Genomic DNA, 26,196 nt, shown 5'->3' with positions numbered 1-26,196 from the left:
CCAGGAATAATGGGAGACCTGGCTGACAATCAGAGAAGACAGGTGTCCCTGAGAAAAAGTACATGATCAGGGGTGGACCGAGCCAGAATCCTGCCTTTGTCCCTTTCCCAGGCCCTCCCTAAAGCCGAAATGGTTGAATTCCAGAGGAACCCACTGTGGTCAGGACAGTCAGTGCTCACACGGGTGCAGGGAAGGGGAGGCACATGGGGCCAAACCGCCACAGCTCCAAAGAGCCTATTTAGTGTGGGAGGAAATGTCCGGGCTGGGGATGCCCTGGGCCTCTCAGTGAGGATGGTTATCACTCAGGGGTTCTTCAAAGAGGCCAATGTGAACACACCCAGCACAGGGCCTGGCTCATGTTGGTGCTCATTAGAAGCTGGAGGATAATGATACACACCCCTCATCCCCTGCCCCTATCGAGCCCCAGCAGCTGGCAGGAGGGCAAATCATCCAACCTGCACCTTCTTCCTGTTTCTGTAGAAGTCATGCTATCCACAGAAACTTGGGGTCACAGAAGTTGGCAGGCACATCCATGGAAGATGATTACCTTTCACGTTTATCCATTACCCTGTAGAATAAAACATCCCCCGATTTTGGAGCTGGAAGATGGGAGTTCAAGACCAGCTCCACCATTTCCAGCAGGGGGAGGCCTTGGGTAGGTGGCTGTCTAGGCCTTAGTTTACCCACTGCCCCCCCCCTCCATGAAATGGGGATAACAGCCATCCCTACCCCCCCCCCCCACCACCACCACCAAGTCATTGCAGGTGAGGACGTGATGACAAGGTGGTTCTGAAAGGGTTTTGCCAATCGCACCTTCAATAAAGGGCACCCATTTCCAGGCTCTCCCAGGCCTCGTGGCCCCCACCCCGGAGTGGGCACTCGCGGTGTAGACCGTCCACGTGAGGAAGCAAGGACACAGTCGGCATGAACTGGGCGTCCCTGCAGGGCCTCCTGAGCGGGGTCAACAAGTACTCCACGGCGCTAGGCCGCATCTGGCTGTCGGTGGTGTTCATCTTCCGCGTGCTGGTGTACGTGGTGGCCGCGGAGGAGGTGTGGGACGACGAGCAGAAGGACTTCGTCTGCAACACCAAGCAGCCAGGCTGCCCCAACGTCTGCTACGACGAGTTCTTCCCCGTGTCCCACGTGCGCCTCTGGGCCCTGCAGCTCATCTTAGTCACCTGCCCCTCGCTGCTCGTGGTCATGCACGTCGCCTACCGCCAGGAGCGGGAGCGGAAGCACCGCCTGAAGCACGGCCCCAGCGCCCCGTCCCTGTACGACAACCCCAGCAAGAAGCGGGGCGGGCTCTGGTGGACGTACTTGCTGAGTCTCGTTTTCAAGGCTGCCGTCGACTCTGCCTTCCTCTACATCTTCCACCGCCTCTACCAGGACTACGACATGCCCCGGGTGGTGGCCTGCTCCGAGTCCCCTTGCCCCCACACTGTGGACTGCTACATCTCCCGACCCACGGAGAAGAAGGTCTTCACCTACTTCATGGTGGCCACAGCTGTGATCTGCATCCTGCTCAACCTCAGTGAGGTCGTCTACCTGGTGGGCAAGAGGTGCCTGGAGACCTTCAGCCCAAAGCGCCAGCGGTCTCCGCGCCGGGATCACCTGCCCGATACGTGCCCCCCGTATGTCCTCTCCCAGAGAGAGCACCCCCAAGATGGGAACTCTGTCCTAATGAAGGCCGGGTCGGCCACGTTGGATGCAGGTGGGTTTCCATAACCTGTGAGGTTGGCGGCTGGGACCACCGGGTCCATGGTCTGTTCCCTAAGGCCACCGCAGGGCAGTGGCCTCTTTTCTGCAGCAGGGCAGGTGAGGAAGACGGTTGTGGGGCTCAGGAAGCACCCCCATGGGCCAGCGCTGGAGAGCAGCTTGGTCTCTAGGTCCTGAGCCCCGGGGGAGGGAGGTTGACGGCTGGTGGGGATTTTGTATATGGCAATGGGGTATGTCAAAACCTTAATAAATGTGATTTTCCCAGTATTTTGTAGACCAGGTGGGGAGTGGTGGGTAGAAGTGTCAGGGGGGTTCACCATGGACCTCAGAGAGGAGCCACAACCACTCAGTGGGTGACTGCACCCCAGAACCTCAGATCCAAGGTCATTGATGCATCACACACACACACACACCACCACACCACACACACTCACACGCACCACACAACATATACCACACATACACACACAGAGTGTGCCCCCAGGACGTGGTAGGAATGCCAAGAGGTGGCTCCAGGGGTCTCTGGACTCTGCAACCAGTCTTGGTCTACAACCAGCTGGCCAAGGCAGGAGGAGTGGGATCCCAGGAGACCCTGGGCCCAGCACAGGTCAGTTCTCAGTGGGAGCCCCTGCAGTGAATGTGCATGGTTCAGGAGGCCTCGGCCCCTCCCCCATTCCAGCCTCTCTCACCCTGCCCATCACACTCCTCAGAGAGAGAGTCTCCCTGAGGGTATCAGGGGAAGGCTGGGAGGGAGGGGAAGGTGCTGAGAGTGAGCCCAGGATGGGGAGTCTGTAGAGATATCCCCACAGGCCACGGACCTATTGAGAACATCAGAGCTACAGGGTCCCTCCCAGAGCCTCCAGTCTGAGGAAATCCCCCTCTCTTCACCAGACACACATTTCCTCATCCTCCCACCCCCATCCCCACCACTCAGACCTTGACCCCTCCCCAAATCACACCTCCAGTATGGACCTGCCTCAGAGCCAGAGCCCCCACAAACAGCCCAGGGGAACAACCCTCCGGGAGGCCCCCAGGCCTCCTCCAGTCAGCAGCTCCCATGCTGACCACACCTACCGTCCTCACACATCACCGACTCCCTGACCATGAATGGCACCCCAGCCACCCAGTTGTCCCAGCCAGGAGCTGACCTGACACCCTCATGCCCTCCCCGTCTCCCAGCCTCTCACACCCCACAAGCCAGTGCCAGTGCAGTTCATCCTGCTAACTCCAACCCTAAATGTCTCCCGAATCTGTCCTTCCTTTCCCACCACCCTTCCACCATGGGGACAGAGTAGTCCTTCTATATATGAACATGACTCTGGCATTCTTCCTGCTTTAAAAATTCTTCCACTACTGCCACAACCCTCCATTGCCCTCAACCTGACCCCTGCTGGCCTCCCCAGTGTCACCCCTGCTTCCTCCCACCTTGTTCCCACCAATAATACCAAAGGGCTTATGGGTCCCCAACCAGACACATCATGCTGTGTCATGCCTCATGCCTTCGCATATGTGTTCCTTCTGCCTGGAATACCCTTCCAATCTCCCCTGGGATGCTTCCTTGAACCCCACGGTTCAAAACCTTAAACCTAGCCTGTGCCTTTGCCTTTGCCCATCAGTCTGTGAGCCCTTCACGGGCAGGACGCTGATTCACCCAGGTCCCCAGCTACCTTTAATAAATGTTTGGTAAATGAGTAAATGGGCTATGAGCTGCCTGGCGGAAGAGACCTGTCTTGTTTATCTGAATCCTTCACCACACCTAGCCCAGGAAGCACAGATAAGTGTCCTCTCATTTGCTTATAGATTCCATTATTGTTGCTGTTTTAACTAAATCTAGCCTAAAGATTTCATTTATAGTTAAGGAAACTGGCCTGGAGAGGGCCCACCTAGCTGGGCTGTGTCTCTAGTGGTCCATAGAGAGCCTCTGTGCCCCACGCCCAATTACGGCACAAGATCAGGAGTCACTTCTTAGGTCAGGGTCCCTGGAAACAGAACCAACAGCAAGAATTTGTTTGCATGTGGTGGAAGGAGCAAGAGAAGCAGGCTAGGGAGGGGAGCAAACTGAGCTGGGTATGGGCTCAGGGAAACGGCCTTGGCCGGATCCCTGTGGGGTGAGGGGCCTTTGGATCATAAATCCCATCTCTGAGTTGTCCCAGCGAGAAAGGGCATCAAGCTTTGGAACTCCCATACCAGTCAGTCATTGGCTTCAGGCAACCCCATGGGCAGCAGGGCTGACAGGAAGGGGTAGGCGGTTCCTAGTCAATCAAGGTCAATTCTCCAGGGACAGCTAGAAGCCACGAGTGCCCTATATTCACAGCAGCTGGGGAATGGTTGTCCCCCAGCAAAGGGGACATGGGCAGGGCACCAAAACCATCCACTGAACTCCTGCCTCCAGGAAATAAGGGTGGCTCTACCTCCAATCCAGACCAGAGCTGTGGCCACCCGATCCCAGAAAGCAGGCTGATGCTCTCAACCAGTTCAGAACCAGGTGACCCCATGCTTCTCAGACCAGCCCCCACCAGCCATAGCCATATCCCTCTGAGATTCCAGATTCCCCATTCCAGTTTCTGCCAGTATATGGTGAGTGCATCCTGGGACCTGACTACTCCTGTGGCAGCCCTGTTCATAGGTGATGTTCTCGGAGATCCCAAGTCCTGAGCCAGTGACCCAGAGAGTGGTGGAACACCATCTGAGCTGCTAGCCATGGAACTTTTTTTCTCAGTCTTACCCACACCCTCAAGGCCCCCCCACAGCCCTCACTACCACTCTCAGACCTTCCCATCTCCCCCTTCTTGAATTCCCTTCGCTCAGCTCAGGCCCCTGCCATCTGTCTCTTCCGCCTTCTGCCCCACCCCCATTGCTGCCACCTCATTGCTTCTAGCTCACTGAAGACTTGAGGACACAAGTCAGGGTCTTTGGGTATTCTCTCATGGCCCAGGGCTGCCGGAAACATCTGGGCGTCACTCTGTCCTTTTCATTCCATGCCCTCGGTGTCTCTCATGACCTCCTCCTCTGTTCCATTTAGCTACCCACTCACAGGATCACACCCCAGACTTTGTCTTCACCCAGTACTACTCCACCTCTAGAATCTCCCACTTGATTCAAGCCAACAAATATTTATTGTTCACTTTTACGTGACAAGCCCCACGCTAGGTGCCAAGGATCAGACACAGTCCCTAATCTCATGGAGGTTATATCCCATGAAGAGAACAGCTCTTAGCATCCTGGAGTGCACAGGGTGCTGAGGGGAGGGGGGAGGGAGGAGGGGGGAAGGGGATCCAACATCCAGGGATTCAGGAAAGGCTTCCCTGAGACTTCTGAAGCTCACACCTAGAGAAAGAAGAGGATTTTGCCAAGCAGAGCAAGGAGGGGATGCCAGGTGAAGGGACAACATGAGAAAGGCATGGAGGGAAGAGCAAGGACAGGGTGACCAGGACAGGAAGTAACCCAGAAGGGCTGGAGCCCAGTGAGGGGGCTGGCAGTAAGAGTCAGGCCCAAGTAGGCAAGGGCTACATCATGCAGAGGTTTCATGGTAAAGCCCTGTTAAGGATTTTGGACTTCATCCTCAGGACAATGAAAAGTCACTGGAGAGACTCAGCACAGAGGTGAGATGATCTCATGTGCAGTGTCTCTGGTTAATGTGCAGAAGGGCCAAGGCAGGGCTACTTATTTGGAAACTGATGCAATAGTCCAAGTGACAAACAACAATGGCCTCAACAAGGGTGTGTGCATTGGGGATGTAAAGAAGTTGCTGGATTTAAGAAAGATTTACGAGATAGAATCAGATCAATTGGGTGTTTTGAGTGGGTGTGCGGATCAGGGAGAGAGGAACCGTAGTGACGCCCAGGTTTCTTCTCAGGGTGGTGGTGCCATTTCCCCAGGGGAGAGGCAGGTTTGAGGGACATAGTGATAACTTCAGTTGCAGACACATTGAGTTGGGGAGACAAATAAGATATCTTGGTTATCTCCTCTTGTTCCTGGACCAGCTTAGCCCCTGGATCACCTTCTCTCTCTCTAAGGCTATGCGTATTACCATTTCTGGTGACCACATCTAACACCTACCTCGCCATGCTTTGACTTCCTTGTTCCCCTCCATCTTTAGTCACCCACATATGTCTTGTCTTAACAAGAGCTGCATCATCTCCTAGCTCACCCACTCTGCTTCCCGCTCCAGCGCTCCCTCTGCCACATCTACTGTTTCACCATCCATCATCAGCCCCTTTATGTCCTCCCTCCCCTCTTTTCCCAGCTTAGACTCTGTGGGCCCCTCATAGATGTGTCCTGCTCTCCCTTGCCATTGCCTGCTGCTATAGTCACTCACCAGGAAAGACAAACCCCAGTTAAAACCAGCTCTCCATGTGGCACCCATTCCAGAGCACCTGGAGAATAACACAACTGCACTGACTGGTTTCAGTGGAAACTTCTGAGTACAAAGCTCCAGTGGGCACTCAGCACCTCAGGCAAGTCTACATTTTCCTAAAACTTTAACCCTAGTCTCCGAGATGACTATATCATACCTTCTCCTCTTGCCCCCTTTTGCCTAAACCTCCTCAGCTGACAGGCAAGCATTATGCGCCCCTTCACTCTGCCTTCTCCCCTGTGACATGGATGAGTGCCCCTGCTCCTGATACCCCCTCCTCTTGGACACTGGACCCCTCACCTCTCACCCCTCTGGACTGTGCTCCACAGCTATTGCCTCACAATTCTGTAAAAATGCTATAACGTTGTCCTCTCTCTTTCTGTCATTCCCTCTTGACATCACATCCTTCTCCAGCTACCACCCCCTTTGCAAAAAACAAAACTCTCTAAAGGTGGTCTATACTTGCTGTCTCCACCTCCTCATCACATTTACTCATTCTAGTCAGAACTGTTCTTCCCAAGTTCACCAATGGCCAACAAGCTGCCAAATCCAGTGGTTGGTTCTTCAATCTCATCTTACTCCCCCAGCAACATACGGCCACTGAGAGCTCCCTCCTCAAACACCATCTTCCTTTGGCTGCCAGGAAGCACCCTGTCCTGGCTTTCCTCCCACCACATTGAGGGGCCCTCCTTGATCTCCATCAATGCTTCTTCTTCCTCTTGCTGGTCTCTAAATGCAGGGTGCCTTAGGGCCCAGTTCTCTACCCTCTTTTCCCCTCTGTGATCTTGTCCAGTACCATCTATAAAAACCATCTATAAACCAATGGCTCCCACATTTATATGTTCCCACCTAACCACTCCCATGAGTGTTGGACTCATATATCCAACACTTCCTTTCAGTCATCCAAAAGAGAACTCCTGATCCTACTAACAGAGAACAGATTTATGTTCTCTCCCAGTCTTCCCACCTTGGAAGAGGAGATCCCCACTCACCCAGCTGCTGAGTTCAAAAACCTACATGCCTCTTTCTTCACAATTATATCCACACCATTAGCAAATCACATTGGATATAATTCTAAGTTCAAAGTCCATTCCCTTCAGACCGTCTCCAAGTGCTTCCATCCCAGGCCAAGCCACCTCACTGAACATCTGGATACCTGCAGCAGCTGGCCCCCTCCTCTCTCACTCCTCTGCTGTTCCTTCTGCACGTGACAGCCCGAGAGATATTTCAACCAAGATGAGTCAAGTCACCCCCTTGCTTAAAACCCTCCAAGTGGCTTCCATAATGGCCATAAAAATGAAAATTAACCATTCTTGGGGCATCTGGGTGGCTCAGTCAGTTGAGCATCCGACTTTGGCTCAGGTCACGATCTCATGGTTCATGAGATCAAGCCCCACGCTCTGTGCTGACAGGGCAGAGCCTGCTTAAAATTCTCTCTCTCTCTCTCTCTCTCTCTCTCTCTCTCCCTCTCTCTCAAAAATAAATAAATAAACATTAAAGAAAAGATTTTGTTCCAAAATTATCCCCCAGGTAGAAAGGATTTGTTTTATATCCAAGTCCTTACCAAGTCTCTCACATTGTGGGACATGCTCTCAATTACTGCATTTTGAAAAACAGAATGCTCTTTGGGGGAAACTCATTAGCCTGAAATAACCCCAATCAATGAAGTCTTGGATATCCACAGAGGTGACTGGGTAGAATCAGAAAAAATGGAGGCAAAGACATTTCACACAGATTCCATCATTACTCCCAGTGGTATGACCTTCCAATTGCAAATATTTTCTTCCTAGGCAAGCCCTTAAAAAAACAAAACAAAACCACATTAAGAACAATAAAAAAAGTGGTTGTGTTAAGGAGATGACATATACACACCTACCAGATGATTTTTTTTTTAAGTCATACAACCTAATATTACGCAACCGGGTTTTGTGGAGAGAATAAAGTTCTCGGTATCATTCACAGACTTAAAAAGCACTATTTCACAAATAACTTGGACAAAAATAAAGTTTGTGTGTTTTGTAAAAGGTTAATGATAACAAACAAAACTCTAATGACTATTAACCCAGGTGTTACAGAAAAATGTTCAAAGTTTAAAGAAAATTGCTTCATAAACTATTCAGGGGAGAAAAAAACAATAGGTTTACTACATTGTTCTATATAATGTGATTTTTTTAATTTTTTTTTAACGTTTATTGATTTTTGAGACAGAGAGAGACAGAGCATGAAGGGGGGGAGGGGCAGAGAGAGGGAGACACAGAATCTGAAACAGGCTACAGGCTCCAAGCTGTCAGCACAGGGCCCAATGTGGGGCTCGAACTCACGGACCGCGAGCTTATGACCTGAGCCGAAGTCGGACGCTTAACCAGGCACCCAGGCGCCCCTATAATGTGATTTTAAAAACAGGCTGCAAACTCTAGAGAATATTATGCTAAGTGAAATAAGTCAGAGAAAGACAAATACCATATATATGATTTCACTCATATGTGGAACTTAAGAAACAAAACAAATGAACATAGTGGTAGGGGGGCAGGAAAAGAGAGACAAATCAAAAAACAGACTCTTAACTATAGAGAACAAACTGATGGTTACCAGAGGGGAGCGGGGTCCAGAAATAGGAGAAATAAGTGATGGGGATTAAGAAATGCACTTGTGGGGCGCCTGGGTGGCTCAGTCGGTTGAGCGTCTGACTTCGGCTCAGGTCATGATCTTGCGGTTTGTGAGTTCAAGCCCCACGTGGGGCTCTGTGCTGACAGCTCGGAGCCTGGAGCCTGCTTTGGATTCTGTGTCTCCGTCTCTCTCTCTGCCCCTCCCCCACTTGTGCTCTGTCTCTATCAAAAATAAAATAAAAATAAAAATGTAAAAAAAATAAAATAAAAAAAAAAATGTAAAAAAAAATTAAGAAATGCACTTGTGATGAGCACCAGGTATTATATGAAAGTGTTAAATCACTAAAATCTATACCTGAAACTAGATTCACGCTGTATGTTAGCTAACTAGGATTTAAATGAAAACTTGGAAAGAAAAATATATATAGGTAGCAAATTAAGTTAAGTAAATTATTATTTTGGTCACACTAAAAAGTTTATGTGTCCATATAAGCCCCCAACTTTTTAGAGGGTCCCCTCACTGGGAATATAGAGGGTTGCTTTTGTTTTTTTAATGTTTATTTTGAGAGAGAGAGAGAGAGAGAGTGCAAGCAGAGAAGGGGCAGAGAGTGAGGGAGACAGAATCCCAAGCAGGCTCTGCCTTGTCAGCACAGAGCCCGATGCGGGGCTTGATCCCATGAACCGTGAGACCATAACCTGAGCTGAAACCAAGAGTCAAAGGTTTAACCAACTGAGCCACCCAGGAGACCCTAGGGGGTTGCTTTTTACTTGGAGTTATCATATATCTGGGCTTATGGTAGGTGGTAACTCAAGCTGTGAGGGTGGCTAATACTGTACAGAGCCTGCGGGGGGAGAAACAAGAAGATGTCCTAGGATGGAGAGGCCAAAGAGAAGGGGAAAGCCAGCAAAGGGGACTGCAGGGTAAATTGATATCATAGAAGCCAAGGAAGTATGATGTCACAGAGGAGGAAGGTGATGTCACAGAAGCCAAGAGATGATTGTTCTAAAGAAGTTTGTAGAACTTCTAGAAGAGGAGTCTCTAGAGAAAAAGAAATGATCATCAGGGCCAAACATTGCCTTGGGTCAAATTAGATAAAGACTGAGAAGTGTTCATTCAATTAACATAGATGGTCACTGGTACCCATGGCAGGAGCCCATCTGTAGAGAATGGGGTACCCACCTGGTACCCATCTGTAGAGAATGGGGTGAGGAAACCAGGTCCCAGTGAAGTGAGGGGACAGTGAGAGCCAAGTAAATGGAGATAGCAACCGTGAACAACTGGTTGGAAAATGGTGGCTGGGAGAAGAAAAGAAAATGAGAGGGTGTTCATCGCAAAAGGATGGGAGCAGTCAATTTTTTCCTTTTGTTACGGTTTAAGAGACTTGGGAATATTTAAATAATGATGAAATGAATCCAGTACACAAGAAAGGAGGTCAAGGTCCCCCTAGAGCCAGAGGGAATGGGATGCAGAGCCCAGATGGAGGCACATTGGCTACTGTAACAGGAGGGAAGGAAGAAGTGGGGAGACAGGTGCAGGTCACCCCCGTCTCTTACCACAGCCTCCCCACCGCCCTCTCGCTTAGCTCCTCCCTCAACATCTGCCCATATTTATTCAACAGATCGACAGGGGACCTGAGAGGCACCTCCAGACCTGACCCCATGACCTCCCAATCTGCTAGCCCCTCCTACATTCACTTCCTTCTGAATCTAGCCTAGGATTGGGATTCAGAGTCTCTCGCACCACCCTCACATGAGAGCTCTTAGACTGGTGTCTGTCCTCCCCTCTAGACTGCAGTCTCTCTGAGAGCCAGAACAGAACCCATCTGGTTTGTGAGTGTATCCTCAGGCCCTGCATCATGCCTGGCATACAGTAAAAGGGTAAGAAGTATTTGCTGATACAGTAAAAGGGTAATAATGAGATAATGACTGGAATGAACTGCTGTCCTACCAATTTCCCCATCGTCCCTCTGTCCCTCCTATCTAGCAGGACTCCAGGCCCAGATCAATCCAACAGTGCTTTCCCATGGTTGCACCCTGTGCTGGGCTCTGCTCCAGTGAACCCAACAGCCAACCAGAGTGAGGTCACTGCAAATCCGTGTTCTCCAGCCCCACCTGACAGCCCTCGTTCTTCCCTGCTTTGGTCTGTCCGCTGTCATTCATGGTGGCGTTTGGCCTTCTCAGCCTTCTCCACTCTCCTCGAACCCTCTAGCCAGTTCTATCTTATCTTTATCCCACGTCTCAGAGAAAGCAAAAGCTATCCAAGAATGCTCTCCTGTTGACTGCCGCCAGACCAGTCGCCCTCCCTCCTTTCCCCCAGCACAGTAAAAGGGGTGAGCCCACTCCCGTTAACGCTTTAAAACCCCCACCCCCACACCCTATGCTGAGGACTCCTCTCTCCCACCCCCTCCTGCCTTCCTGTTTCTTCAACCTCTAGCTCTCTCCTGGCTCTCCTGGTACTTAAGCAGGCTCACACCTGTCCCATCCAAAAATCAAAACAAAACCCTTCCTTGACCCCATGTCTCCCACAAGCATCTCCTTATCTCTCTCTTGGCTTTTGCAACTGTGCATCCTAAAACAGGTCTACACTCACCATCCTGACTTCCTCATCTCCCACTCCCTCCCACCAGCTATGATCAGTCTCTGCTCCATCACCCCACTCAAACCACCCTGCCCTTGCCAAGGGCACCTAAGATTCCTTTGTCACCAAGTCCAGTGGGCACTACCATTCCTTGAGCCAGGAGCCATTTAATAGGGTAAACAGCCCTCCCTCCTTGTACGTCTTCCCGTATCACAGACACCTTGTACGTTCTGTCCACCCGGCCCTTCTCCAAGGGGGAGCTAAAGGCGACTGCCACCAGGCCTCTCGACTTCAGGGTGGATGTGTGTTCCAGGTGGGACCACTCGGGGTTCTTCCCCAGATTATTTGAGTCTTTCCTAAGGGAAACTTGGGAAAGTGTGAGCTCAGAGCCCATGACCATGAGAAAAACCATGTGCAAAAGCCCATCAACACATGGAGAGAAGCCAATGGTCAGAGAGGAGCAGAGGTGAGGCCAGCTGGAGAGGCTCTAGACACAGCCAGACGTGGCTCTACTGAGTGCTTCTGGGGCTCCAATACATCCCTCCCCTCCTCGTGTTTCTACAAAGCAATCAAGTGCCCAAACTAATTCAAGTCAGATTTCTGTCATTTGCAAGCAAGAGCACTAATACACTCAGGCTTCTTCAGTTTTCCTGATGCTCCAGTCATACCCCCTCAATCTCCTTCAACGTCCCCCATTGGGGTGGTCCTCGGGTCTCTTCCCAAGCTGTTTGCTCCCCTCAGGCTCCACTCCCTCCCTGAGTGAGCTCCTCCTTTATCATGTCCTTCATCATCATCTGGACACTGCTGACTCCAAATCTGTATCTGCTTACAGATTATTTCCTCATCTCCTATTTTTCCCTCATAGTCCTCATTTTTCTTAATATTTCTATTGTGATAAGATATACGTGAAACTTCCATTTTAACCATTTTTAAGCACACAATTCAGTAGAGTTAATTTCATTAATAACGTACAACCATCACCACTATTTCCAGAACTTTCTAATTACCCCTAACAGGGGCACCTGGACGGTTTAGGTAGTTAAGCGTCTGACTCTTGATTTCAGCTCAGATCATGATCTTACCATTTGTGAGACTGAGCCCTGTGTCAGACTCTGTGCCAACAGCATGGAGCCTGCTTGGGATTCTCTCTCTCTCTCTCTCTCTCTCTCTCTCTCTCTCTCTCTCTCTCCCCCTCCCCTGCTTACATGTATATGTGTGCTCTAAATAAATAAATAAACTTTAATTCTCCCTAACAAAAACTCTGTACTCACTAAATAATAACCCCCACTCACTCCTCCACCCAGCCCTTGGTAGACTCTAACGACTACTGTCTATGGATTTACCTATTCTAGACATCCCAGAGATCATACAATATTTGTCCTTTTGTGTCTAGCTTATTTCAGTTGGCATATTGTCCTCAAGATTCATCATACTGAAGCATGTATCAGACATGACTCCTTCGTATGGCTGAATAATACTCTACTGTATGGACATACCACCTTTTTGTTTGTCCGTTCTTCCTTTTGATGGACATTTGGGTTGTTCCCAGCATTTGTCTTGGCTATTGTGAATGGTGCTGCTATGACCACCCATATCTGAATCTGAGTCCCTCTTTTCAGCTCTTCTTGGCCTTTACCTAGGTGTGGACTTGCTGGGTCATATGGTCATCCTGCATTCTTTCTGCCAATCTGTCTTCCACAGCAGCTGCACCGTTTCACACTGGCACCAGCAGTGCATGAGGGCTCTTCTCTTTCTTGTCCCTGTCCCATGCATCCAGATGCCTCTTGCACATCCACACACGTGTGTTCCACGGACAGCCCAGCAGGGCATTTGGATGCAGAGGAAAATTTGGTTGTGTGAACAACCAGTGCTGAGCCACACCCCACCCCCAAGGATCTGGGATGGGCTGTGTTGGGCATGAAGTGAGGCTCAGGGTTGGAGTGACACTGTCTGATGCTCACCTGAATCATAAAAATGGGGGTTTACAAGTCATGTCTGAACACTCTCATGGCCTTGTCAAGATGACTGCACTGGAATATCATCAAACACACATGTCATTTAGCCAGCTCCAGATACAATGAGCCTATCATTTTTTTTTTTTTTCTGCTTCTCCCAACCTGCTTTCTTTCTTGTGCTTCCCAGCTCGGCCAATGGCAAACCATCTACTCAGGTGCCTATGTCAGGACCTCCCCAGTTCGTAGAAACAGCAAGTTCAGGAACCACAGCCCTGCAGCCCAGGCCCAGTCTAGGCTCTACTTCCTGAGGCCCAGGGCCCATCACCTCCTCAACCCAGAATCAAGGCTCCAGAAGCTCCCACACTGCAGGTGGCAGGCTGATTTCAGGCATCTGGCACACATCTCACCCCAGGCTGGCTTCATCATCCCACACCTTTGCAGCTCAAAGGACAGCCCAAGCAGACTCCTTCCTCATCCAGAAGGAGAGCAGAGGCTGGGTGAAGACAGACAAACTCAGACAGACAGACAGCCCACCTGCCCCTTAAGTACCAGGTGTTTGAGCCGAGTAGCAGGAAGGAGGGGAAAGAGATGAGGCTTAATCAGTGAGGGCTTCCTGGAGGAGGCAGGTGGCCAGGGAGGGACTTCTAGAGGATAGGTAGCTGGGACGCTAAGCTAAAAGGAAACTGGTGAGGGGCTCCTGGGTGGCTCAGTCGGTTGGACATCTGACTCTTGATCTCAGCTCAGGTCATGATCTTGGAGTTGTGATTTCAGGCCCTGCATTGGGCTCTGCACTGGGTGTGAAGCCTACTTTTAAAAAAAATTGAAGAAGGGAGCTGATCAAACACCTGCTCTGTGCTGGCCTGGGATGGGGGTTTATTGTATGCATGTATTTACTCGTTTGGCAAGTACTTTGTCTACAAAGTGCCAAGCACCATTTTAGGCACTGAGGATACACCAGTGGACACAACAGACCAAAAAAAAAAAAAAAAATAGCTGTCCTCACAGCTTCTAGTGATGGGAGAGACAATTAACAAGAAGAATATGCAAAATATAAAATATGTGACGTGATCATAATTGCTAAGGAGAAAATTTAAGCAGGAGAGAGAGCGTGGGGAGGGAAAGGCCGGTTCTAGATGGGGAGGCCAGGGAAGGCAAGGCAGCACCCGGCACAGAGAAAAGCAAGCACGCAGGCCCTGAGGCTGGGAAAGACCCTATGCAGACCCATGCACAGCAAAGAAGTCAACAGGCCGGGCAGCAAGAGAACTGAGGGCCATGGAAAACAAGGCCAGAGTCCTCAGGTGAGGCCTGAGAAGGACCACCTCACACAGGCCATCCTGATGCCCCTGGCTGTCACTCTGAGTGAGCAGGAAGCCTGAGCAGCGCTTTAGGGAAAAGAGGGGGCACAATCCCCTTGGTGGCTGCGTCAGCAATGGATGAATGGAGGCAAGGACAAAGCAGGGCGATCCGTTATGAGGCTACCGCAATAATCCAGGAAAGAAACAAGCCGTGGGTTTGATGTTACCAGGATAACCTTAACAGAATCTGTGAGAAGCGACCAGACTTTGAAAATATTTTGAGAGTAGCACCAAAATGATTCTGTGGCACTGAACATGGGGTATGAATAAAAGGAATCAACAATGACCCTTAAGTTTGGGGCCTTAACAAGTAGATGAGTAACATTGCCATTTACTGGAAGAGTAAGTAAGAAGGATGGAGAGGGATGTAAGGAGCAGGTTGCCAGGTAAAACACAGGACAGCCAGCTAAATTTTAATTTCAAAAAAAGAATAGATAAGTGTCTTTTAGTATAAGGAAGTCCCGTGTACAATCTAAAATTCAATTTTAACTGAGCACGTGATTCGGGGTATGGTTTTACTTAAGGGGAGGGGCGTTTACTTGTTTGCTTTGTCCCTAAATCTGACAATCCTACTAAAGGAAGGAGTTAGATTGGGGAAAGATGAGTCTGCTATACTTACTAGACACTGATAGGAGAGGTAGACGGGCGGCTACGCACATGAGCCCAGAGTTCAGGGGGCTGGTCTGGCTGGAGATAAATAAGTATCTAGGAGTTGTCAGCCTAATTCTGATTATTTTAAGCCCTGAGACTGAATGGCACTGCCAGGAGAAGGAGTGGGGCCAGAGGAGAGAAGGAGCCGAGGACTGAGCCCCAGGGCACCTCAATACTTCAACGTCAAGGAGATCTGGAGGACCCAGCAAAGGAGACGGAGAAAGAAAAACCAGAAAGGAAAAAGAGTCAGGAGAGTGTGACATCCTAGGGACCAAATTCCTGCTGGGAATGCAGAGCCTTAGCTGTGGGAAGCCGGGCAAGAGGGTTCAGGTGGAATGTGATGAACCAGGGACTGGTTAGAGTGACTTCAAGAGGGGACGGAGGGAACAAATGGAGATGATGCATCAAGACGACTCTTTTGAGGAGTTTTACTACAGAGGAATAGAAAGAAACGAGGCAGATGCTGGAAGAAGGGAGTGAGGGAGGTGTGTTTGTTTTTTAAGACAAAGGACTACCAGCACATTTATTGTAAAGGGAAAGATCCAGTAAAGAGCAGAAGGGAGAAGATGGAGGAGAAAGAAAGGAGGGAGGTCCCGGGGCGGGTGAGAAGGGGTGGGATTCAGGACACATGTGGAATCTTGAAGCTTGCCGGCAACTCAGAAAAGCCAGGCGTTACCTCTATTTGATGATAAAAGCTGTGTGGGCAGAAGTTCCAAGTAAGTCCCAGTGTCTTGGAAGGAAAGCAGTATTCTAGCCTGGATCCTGGGACATCTCTTCCTTCCTACCCACAGCCGCAGGCATGCTGCAGCACGGCTGGAAAGCCCCCATTCTTCCACCTGACCTGCTTCCCAGCTGGTTCTGCCTGCCCCACTCTGCTCAAGGGAAGAAAGAGCCCCTGCCGCACATACACGAATGCAAGGAAACCCTCAGCCAGAGAGGGAAGCCCCTACCTGAGGCCTGGGCAGAGTTTCAGACACTGGGGGAGGCCTGGAACAAAACCAGCCCCTGCCAAGGCCTGGGCCAGAAGAAGTACAGTGCCAGGCTTAGGGCCGCCACCCCCAGAGAACAGGTGTAGACCCTGAAGGGAGTGTGGGTGGCTGGGGCAGCTTCCAAGCCCAGCTACAACACAGTCTTGCCCTGAGGCAGGGGGCTGGCCTACATGGCCTCCCACACATTCCCCTGCTCAGGGAGCAGGACTTGGAAGTGGGACGGCAGGGCCTCACAGCCTCTTTCTGGAATGGGGACTTGTCCAGATCCTCCAGAAAAAGCAGAGGCCAGTTGTTGGAGACACTGCCTGATGTCAGGAGGGAGGGGGCAGCATCTGGCAAGGTCCGAATGATAAGGAGCTCGGCAATAAAATCACCTGGTCACCAGAGCAGAATAACCCGACCACACACAGACCCTGCCACACGCCACCATCTCACAACCACACATGCACACAACCTCACAAAAGCCTCCCAGCCACCTCTGCAATCATACCCGTTCACAACCACACCACCAACCATACACCCATATTCCCCACACACCCCCCCTTAACACACAGCTACCCAATCGCACTTACCAGACAGATAGTCCCCACACATAACTTTCTGTGCACCCAGCATTTACTTTGCAAACAATAACTGAGTGTCTGCACTCTGGAGAAGCAGCAGGAGTGCTACTGGCAAGCCCGCTGCCCTCTTAGAATGTCAGGGAACGTTCTGAAGCGACACTGCCGAGGAAGTGGATGAGGTGACTTCAGATGGGGTGCCCAGGGAATACCTCTTTCAGAAGGTGATGAGTGAAAAGCAGTCCGGGCAGAGGGCCAGGCGTCCATGCAAAGGCCAGGAGGCTGGACTGACTGTGGTGTGTTTGTGGAGCAGAATGAAAGCCGGGGTGACTGGAGAAGAGTGACCAAGGAGATGTGGGATAGGAGACAAAGCAGGACCAGGTCGTTTGGTGCTTTGTAGTCCAATGTCAGGAGAGTGGGTGTTAGTATAAAAGTAATGGTAAGTCACTGCGAGGTTTTCATAGGTGAGTGACATCTGATTTACATGATGAAAGCATTACCTTAGCTAGGAGAAACCATGGGAGGAAAACTTTTTCAGTTCCCAGAGTAGGGAAGGCATTTCTAATTATGACCAAACCCAGAAACCAAAAAGATAAGATGGATACATGTGACTGCATAAAAAATATTTTAATTCTGGGGGCGCCTGGGTGGCGCAGTCGGTTAAGCTTCCGACTTCAGCCAGGTCACGATCTTGCAGTCCGTGAGTTTGAGCCCCGCGTCAGGCTCTGGGCTGATGGCTCAGAGCCTGGAGCCTGCTTCCGATTCTGTGTCTCCCTCTCTCTCTGCCCCTCCCCCGTTCATGCTCTGTCTCTCTCTGTCCCAAAATAAATAAACGTTGAAAAAAAAAATTTTTTTTTAAATAAAAAAAAAAAATTTTAATTCTGTATGGCAAAAATTCCATATTCAAAGTCAAAAATACAAGTGTGTAACCAGGGACGGTATCTTTTTTATTTGTATCATAGACAGAGGGCTTATTGCTTTAATATATAAAGAGCCCCTAAGAAATCAATAATTTAAAAGGCAACCATCCACTAGAAAAAGGGCAAAGGCAGGAGCACCTGGGTGGCTCAGTTGGCTAATCATCTGACTCTTGATTTTGGCTCAGGTCATGATCTCCCAGTTCATGAGATCAAGCCCCGCATTGGGCTCTGCGCTGACAGTGTCAGCCAGCTTGGGATTCTCCCCCCACCCCACCCCCCGCCCTCTCTCTCTCAAAATAAATAAACATTAAAAAAAAAAAAAAAGAAAATGGGCAAAGGCAAAGGACAGTTCACAGAAAAACAAACAAAATGGATGTTAAGTATATCAAATGATGCTTATCCTCAATCATAATAAGAGAAATGCAAAATAGAAGTATAATGAGATACCACTGGCAAAGATCATACAGTTTGATAATGCTCTACATTAGCAAGGACACAGGGACGCAAGCACTCACGTCTGGTGGCAGCGTAAACTGATACATCTATGGAGAGGATTTGGCATTATCTATAAAAATTTAAAAATGAGCATACAACATTACCCCAAAAATTCCACTTCTAGGAATGTATCCTATGGACCTAATTTTAAAATGTGTTAAATGATGTTTGTCCAAGCATATTTATTGCAATGGTGTTTATAATAGGAAGTAGGAAATCTATGATTGGAAGCAGCCTTACGTTTCATCAGTATGTGACTGATTAAATACATGATAGTACACATACTATTTAGCTGTTCTATGCACAGAACCATGTGCATAGCATACCCACATTGGGTAAATGTCAGAAGGAGAGTATCTATATAGTCGAAGATGCATAGCTGATCTCAGGAAGGAGAAACAAGTAACTGGAAACCTGGTGGTCATGTGGGCAGCCCTGGTCACATAATCTGGGGTTCGGGGAGAAGTCAGGAGTAGCACCACAAGTGTGGGACTCCTCAGTGCTGGATAGTATTGAAAGCCCCCAGACTGGATGAGTTCACCCGGGAGAGAAGAGGCTAGAGCCTGGGACATGCCCACCAGCATGTGGCCTCCAAGGTGCAAGAAAACTGGGAGTGTGGTGTCAAGGAAACCCAGGGAAGAAAGCGTTCTGAGAAGGAGGCAGTGGTCACCCGCTGTGTCAGGTGCTTCTGTAGGTCCAGGAGGGTGGGGATGGAGACACGACTATTGGATTTAGCATCATGGAAATCCGCGGTGACCTTGACAGGGCCGCCTTTGTGACACAGTACCGGGATGGAAACGTTGTTCAGATGGGTTGAAGAGCGACTAGGAGGGAAGGAAGTGGGGAGCAGGTTTGCTCTGAGATGCTGGAGAGCAACAGGCCGCAGGGAGCAGATGGCAGAGTCATGGACCCTCACAGGACGCTCTCATGTTCACACATCCCCCAACACTGGCACATACACAGAATCACCGAGACCACCCGGCATGGGGTCTCAACAGTGATGTTCAGGGGCCATGACCCAGTGAGTAAAAGACGGCCTCTGCCCTGTGGCTTTGCCCCATCCAGAAACCACAAGGCTGAGACCTCCAGAGCTGGCTCTGCTGCTTAGCATCTGTATGACCCTGGGTAAGTCACCTAACCTCTCTGTACCTCAGTGGGAAGGGTCACACCTTCCTCCCCACTGTGAGGATGAAATAAAGTCTGCCAGCCATGTCTGGCACAAAGATGTCTCTGAACACGCAATGCAGGGTTAGTCTCTATCGAAATGAGTAGTCGGTAGGGTGACCGTGTAATGGATCTTCCCAGGTTTGGGGGCACTCTTGAGAGTAAGGGGAGGATGCGAATTACACTGGACCACAGGTGGCAAACCCGTACAGTCCTGGGGAAATCCCATGTACAGTCACCCTTGTGTTAACCACACCATCTCTATGTCTCCATCTCTATGGAGACAGCGAGGGCTCAGCCCCAAGGTGACTAAGACCCCAGGGCTCCCAGGGAGGCCAGAAACGCTGGGGTTTCTCCAACAAGGCTGGGAAAGCTCCTTGTCACAGCACACTAATAAATAAGACAAAGCCTCTTTGTCCCCAGAGCCCAGCCCAGCTGCAGGCCCGCCTCCTTCCGCAGTCTCTAGGGCAAGGGCGCTCTCGCCCCAACATCCGACCCCCTCGCACAGAATCTGCCCCTTGTCCTAACTCCAGGCGACCACCTCTGCCCTCACCCCTGGACAAAGGATCCCCCCATCTCCTTTCCAGGCACAGGACTCGCTGTGTCCTTTCCAATGTGGACGCAGAGTCTGCTCCCCACCTTGGAGGCCACAGAGCCTGAGCCAGGCACCGCCATGGAGGCTCATCGTGCCAAGAGGGCAGACCCCCAGAGTGCCCCCAAGCAGGGTCCCGGCCGGGCGCCGGGCAGGAACAGAGACCGGCAGGGCGCGGGCACAGTCGCCGTGGCAACGCGTGTGGGCGAGTCATGATTGCAGGCTGTCCCGGGCCACGGCACTTAACAGTTTAGAGTGCCTCCCGCCCCTGATCTCATTGGAGCCTTTGCAACAGCCCTGCCCATGGCCACCGATGCCCCCATTTCCCACATGAAGAAACCGAGGCTCGGAGCAGCGACGAGCCCCTCGGAAGGCCGCCCCGGCAGCGGGTGGCAGCGGGACTAGACGCGGACCCCTTGCGGCCGAGCCGGCTCCCAGGCTCCTCCCCGGCCCTCCCTCCTCCGCGCCGCCCCCCTGGCTGAGCCCGCCGCCGCCGCGCGCCTGGCCTCCACTGCAGAGCCCGGCTCCCGCCCCTCCGCCGCCGCGCGGGGCTCCCGGACGCGGGCTCCCGGTGAGTGTGCGGGTGGGGTGGCGGGACTCGAGCGCTCCCGGGCGACCCCCAGCGGCGGGGCCGGCTGAGGGTGGGGGGGGCGAAGGAAGGGAGGTGGTGGAAGGGTCTCCCCCAACATCCCCAGTGCCCTCTCGCCCCTCGATTCTGGGCGAGGTGGGGGCTCTAGGGGGCTTGGAAGGTTCTGAGACACCCCCCTCCCACGTCCGCAAGCTCCCGAGCTGTCCCGGATGAAAGGAAAGTGGGTGAGGGGAGTGGGGGGAGACTGCAGTGGCATTATAGAGTGTGGCGACAGTTGGGCAAAGTTTGGTCCCGGGCTGGGAAAAAGAGGATGGCTGGGGGGTGAGGGTGGGGGGGAGTGTTGGTGGCCGGCTGGGGTAATCAGAACTGGCTCCACCTGTCCCAGTTCTGAGCTTGGAGGGAAATTCTTTGCAGATGAGTGGAGTCCCTGGGGTGTGTTGGGCGGGACTGGACAGACAGGACCGGAAGGTGGAAGGTGGGGACCCAGAAGGGGGCTGCACCCACGTGGGTGTCGGGTGACAGGGCCCCTCTCCTCGGGAAGGCTGGCAGACTGGGCTCCAACCACCACTTCAGTCTTTTTGAGCTCCCACCAGGTGAGTGGCAGGCTGGGGAGGGAATGATCTTAAGATTCTTACAACAGCTCAAGAAAGTAGGAATTCTTTCTCTTTAGAGATAAGGAACGGAGGTCAAAACTATTAAGGGATTCTTGGAAGTCACCTGGCTAGTAAGGGGCAGAGCTGAGGCTGGAATCCAGATGTGACTCCATGCTCAGTGCACATTTCTCTGCTCGTCCCCATAAGGCCAGGTCTCAGAGGAGCACGTGGGGGAGAAGAGGGTCTGCAGGGATGGGGTCTTCTGCAGTCACACCATGCTGTTGGAGATTCCCGGAGAAGAGGCATCAGAAGAGCTGAGGTGTTGAGAAGCAAATGTGCCTTCTCCCTCTGGCCAGAGCTGGGAAGTCCTTCCCCCAAGCTACCTTATCCAGATTGTTCTGCAGGCTACCTACCTGCCCCCACCTCACAGCCCTTCCCTCCAAGCTGCCTCTCTGAGAAGTCAGCATGCATTTCTTTATCACCCAGCACTTACTGAGTACCTACTGTGTGCCAAACACTAGGCACTAAATATAACTCAGTAAGCAAAACAGCACTGATATTCTAGCGGGGGAGACAGACAATAAATAAGAACCAAAAAATAACAAATACTTTAATTTCAAATGGTGATTAAATTCGAGGAGGAAAATAAAGGAGACAGGAGCAGAGTGACTGGGAGGGCAGGGCTCCCAGACCCAGGGTAATCTGGGGAGTCCTCAGCGATGAGAAGGACCCAGCCATGCAAGGTTCTGGAGAAAGAGCATTCCTGGCAGCAGGAATAATTGCAGAGTCCCCAACTCTCCCCATGTGGCTGGAGCAGAGAGAGGCAGGGTGAGAATGTAGGAGAGGAGGGCAAGAATGTAAAATCTGGGGTTTCATCCTAAGCGTAATGTGAAGCTAGTAGAAAGTTTTAAACAAGGGAGTGACACGGTCCAAGTTAGTGGATTCTAGGGGCCCAGGAACAGATGCCGAAAGGCCAGCGAGGAGGCCCTGGCAATAATACCAGCAAGAGTGATGGTGGTTTGGAGCAAGGTGGTAGCAGTAGAGGGGTGAGAGGGGCCCTGCAAGATTTGGACCCACAGGCATCACGCATGCTCAGAGGGGCATCGTGTGCTCCAGGAGCGCCCACATGTGCACACAGGCCCACACATGCACATGGAGACACATGTTCCCACACCCATGGCAGCAGGCAGACACTAGATGTACTCAGGCAGACCCACCCATCCACACCCTCTGAGTCATCCCAGGACTGGGAGGAAGATGGGTGGTTCTGGGGCCTGAACAAAGTATGTCTCCCCACCACGGAGCCCTGGCATCCAGCATGGCTGGGGTGGTTGGGGCTCCCCCAGGCTCTGGCACAGGGAGAGGGATTGTCTCTAGATTTTCCCTGGATCTGGTGTGCCAGGAGCCAAACCACCTACCATCCCCCACTCACCCCCAACCTGAGTTGTTCTCCCAACGTCACCACCTACTGACTGGGAGACCTTGAGGAGGTTATTTCTCCTCTCTGAACCTCAGTTTCCCCTCTGCAGAATGGGCTTGCCAGGGAGCAAGAAGATCCTCTGCCCTTCTACCTGGACTACGGTCCTGCTAGCTGGACTAAGAATGAAATTAGAGACAGATAAACAAGAGAAAATCTAATTTAATTTCATGTGAATGGGGAATCCACATGGATGTGGAAATTCCAAAGACAGGTAAAAGGAGGTATATATGCCCTCCTGAACTAAAGAGAAGGGAATGGGGTCTGGGACTTCAAAGGGAAGAAATACAATTCACCAAGGATGAAAATGAGTAAATATTTGGTAAACAAATGTTTGCTGGGCCACTCAGAAACAATGGGATGTAGAGGACTTTGATCAAACAGGCCTTGCTAGGCTCCTCTCTGTCTACCCTCCTTAGTTCGTATAACAATGTAGTTATCTCCGGTGATGGCTCTCTTCCTGGAGCAGGTCCTCTATCTGAATACTTCTAGGCAGTTGAAGGAGAGATAAAGAGCTTTTCCTGAATCTGATGAGCTTTGATTGCTTTTAACTCAAAATCATCTGCATGCCAAAGTGGCCTATCTTGGGGCGGCCTGCCCTTGGCCCCTACAGGCTCATGACCCCACCCTCACAAGACGGTAGCAAGGAATCAGTGAAGTAAGTTGCAAGAACCTGGTCTGGGACAGGCATTTAGCAGAGGAGGGGTAGGAGGTGGTGGAGAGCACAGCCTGCCCCCCCACACCCCCGCACTGACAGCCTGGCCTGGAATCCAACTGCAGTTCTAAATGAGTGATCTGGCCTCTCTAGATTTCACAATGAGTGGCCAGCATTTATTGAGCACTTACTATGTGTTAAGTGCTTTGCAACGGTTATCTTCATCTGTAAATGAGAAGCATAATAGTATCTACCTCATGGGGTCATTATAAGGACTAAAGGAGATAGTGTTGCACAGCTTTTAGCTCCTCGGCTGACCCATAGTAAATGCTCAATAAATGGTCATTGTTATTATCAGCAAATGCACATTCCCTTCCTTCATGCATACAAGCTCTGTGACTTTTGGCAGGTTACTTAGCCTCTCTCTAGGCCTGTATCCTGCCCGTAGCCTGGGAGGAATAATAGTCCTGATCTCAAAGGGTCATTGGCTGATCAAACGCATCTATCCACATAAAGACCCCAGAACAGTGCCTGATACACGGTAAATGCTCACATCAAATGTTACCTATGCGGAGCACCTGGGTGGCTCAGTCGGTTGAGCATCCGACTTCAGCTCAGGTGGTGATCTCGCGATTCCTGGGTTCACACCCTCCCATCAGGCTCACTGCTGTCAGCCTGTCAAGAGAGAGCCCGCTTCGGATCCTCTGTCCCCCTCTCTCTACCCCTCCCCGGCTTGCAGTCTCTCAAAAATAAAAATGAAAAAATACATAAATATATACATATATATGTGTATATACATGTATATATATACACATATATATGTGTGTATATACATATACACATACATATAACAAAATAACATATATGCAACAAAATAAAAAATTAAAATAATAAAAAAAATTTTAATGTCACCCATACATTAAACATGGACTTTTCCCTTGCATGCCGTCAGGTGGGCACGGCCCCCGGCACGCCCGCCAAGCACCATGGACTGGAAGACGCTGCAGGCCCTCCTGAGCGGCGTGAACAAGTACTCCACGGCATTTGGGCGCATCTGGCTGTCGGTGGTGTTCGTCTTCCGCGTGCTGGTGTACGTCGTGGCCGCGGAGCGCGTGTGGGGGGACGAGCAGAAGGACTTCGACTGCAACACCAAGCAGCCCGGCTGCACCAACGTCTGCTACGACAACTTCTTCCCCATTTCCAACATCCGCCTCTGGGCCCTGCAGCTCATCTTCGTCACGTGCCCCTCGCTGCTGGTCATCCTGCACGTGGCCTACCGGGAGGAGCGCGAGCGCCGGCACCGCCAGAAGCACGGGGACCAGTGCGCCAAGCTGTACGCCAACGCGGGCAAGAAGCACGGCGGCCTGTGGTGGACCTACTTGTTCAGCCTCATCTTCAAGCTCCTCATCGAATTCCTCTTCCTCTACGTGCTGCACACGCTCTGGCACGGCTTTGGCATGCCACGCCTGGTGCAGTGTGCCAACGTGGCGCCCTGCCCCAACGTCGTGGACTGCTACATCGCGCGGCCCACCGAGAAGAAGGTCTTCACCTACTTCATGGTGGGTGCCTCTGCCGTCTGCATCGTGCTCACCATCTGCGAGATCTGCTACCTCATCTTCCACAGGGTCCTGCGAGGCATAGCCAGGAACAAGCCCCCGAAGGGCCACAGCCTCCCATCCTCCACCAGCCGGGCCTCCACCTGCCGCTGCCACCACAAGCTGGTGGAGGCTGGGGAGCTGGGCTCCGACTCTGGCGACGACAAGAGACATGCGTCTGCACCCAGCATGACCCCCATCTGACCACAGGCTGGGGAGCGACGCTGGAGCTGCCAGTGGGGACAGATGGGCAGTACTGCACGGGGGGAGGGGTCCTACAGGTGCTGGGTGCCCCCACTTTGAATTCGCTACTGTATCCCGTTTCATTTTTGGCAGATTTTTTGAGCACTGGGCACTGTGCTGTCTACCCAGGTATGAGTCACACCCCAGAACTAGCGCCAGCCCTTGGGGGAGACAGACGTCAAAACAAACAAATCAACGACTGAGTGCGAGGGGACCCCCAGGAGGCTCCCAGCAGAGCTTCCGCCTAACCCAGGAGGGAGTGATCAGGAGAGACTACCCTGAGTACAAAATGTTTGAGAGAGGTGAGAAGGGCTTCCTAGACGAGAAAGCGGCAGGTGTTTGCAGGTGAGATGTTTGCCCTGGTTTGGAAGCACCAGATCAAAGGGAGTTTCATTCCCTTGGGAGAAGCACCCGGGTTCTGGGCTGGAAAGGAAGTAGTCTAAGCAGTGGGAGGTCCAAAGGCCTGAGGGTGAGCTTGTGAAGGGGAGGAGGAGATGGCTCTGTGACGCCACCTGCTGCTCGAGATACTCGGGTGTCCTCCTGGTCCCCACTGTCCTCAGGGGAAGCCCCCTTTCGCCCAGTTCTGCTCCTCCCAGGCTCAGACAGCTTTTCTGCCGTCTTCTTGCCACAAACGTGCTCAACCTAGTGCCAGCCTCTCAGACTCTGCTGCCAGAGACTCAAGGTAGATGTTCCTTGAAATCAATAAAGGCTGTGTTTTATACAGGTTGGCTCCGTCCTCTGTTCTGTACTCCCATCCACAAGACCCTGAGGGCAGGGAAGGTAGCCCTCAGGAGGGCTGTACGTCTGGGGGTGAAGGCAGACTGGGGCTGGGGTTGATCTGGGTGGGGATGTAGGTGGAACCTACTGGTATATATGTTGTGATTGTAAGTGTGGTCACAAGAGGACGCTGTGCTCCCTCTGCAACAGCGCTTCCCGCGTTTCTGGTGAGAACACTGCTCTGAGCACACACACAATCATTGTTCTCCCCATAGATAAACCACACTCCCTCCTCCTTTATAACCCAATCACCACCATCAACAATCCACGTCCCCACCCTGTGTACACAAATCTCTGTTATTCATACTTTCACTCCTTATAATATGCCA

At 51.5% G+C, this 26,196-nt stretch overlaps 2 protein-coding genes across 2 annotated transcripts; both read left to right on the top strand.

The window, feature by feature from the left end:
* Window positions 1–924: 924 nt before the first annotated feature.
* On the top strand, window positions 925–1,725 carry GJB4 (gap junction protein beta 4). Its single transcript, XM_047085782.1, has one exon. The coding sequence runs from the start codon at window positions 925–927 to the stop codon at window positions 1,723–1,725; it is 801 nt and encodes a 266-aa protein (XP_046941738.1).
* A 22,513-nt stretch (window positions 1,726–24,238) lies between these two features.
* Window positions 24,239–25,556, top strand: GJB3 (gap junction protein beta 3). The gene has a single exon (XM_047084999.1). It carries the CDS (start codon window positions 24,239–24,241, stop codon window positions 25,049–25,051), a length of 813 nt encoding a protein of 270 aa, XP_046940955.1. The 3' UTR covers window positions 25,052–25,556.
* The last annotated feature ends 640 nt before the right edge of the window (window positions 25,557–26,196 follow it).

The sequence above is a fragment of the Lynx rufus genome, unplaced genomic scaffold (assembly GCF_022079265.1).
Source record: "Lynx rufus isolate CCGP_SWC_20201006 ecotype Redwood Valley unplaced genomic scaffold, mLynRuf1.p SCAF_2, whole genome shotgun sequence".
Classification (NCBI taxonomy): Eukaryota; Metazoa; Chordata; class Mammalia; order Carnivora; family Felidae; genus Lynx; species Lynx rufus.
Note: the sequence above shows the minus strand (reverse complement) of the source record. Positions and strands in the feature narration are given on the sequence as shown.

Excerpts from the sequence above, each read along its gene's own strand:
- GJB3 (XM_047084999.1), top strand. The coding sequence starts at position 24,239 with ATGGACTGGAAGACGCTGCAGGCCCTCCTGAGCGGCGTGAACAAGTAC.
- GJB4 (XM_047085782.1), top strand. The coding sequence starts at position 925 with ATGAACTGGGCGTCCCTGCAGGGCCTCCTGAGCGGGGTCAACAAGTAC.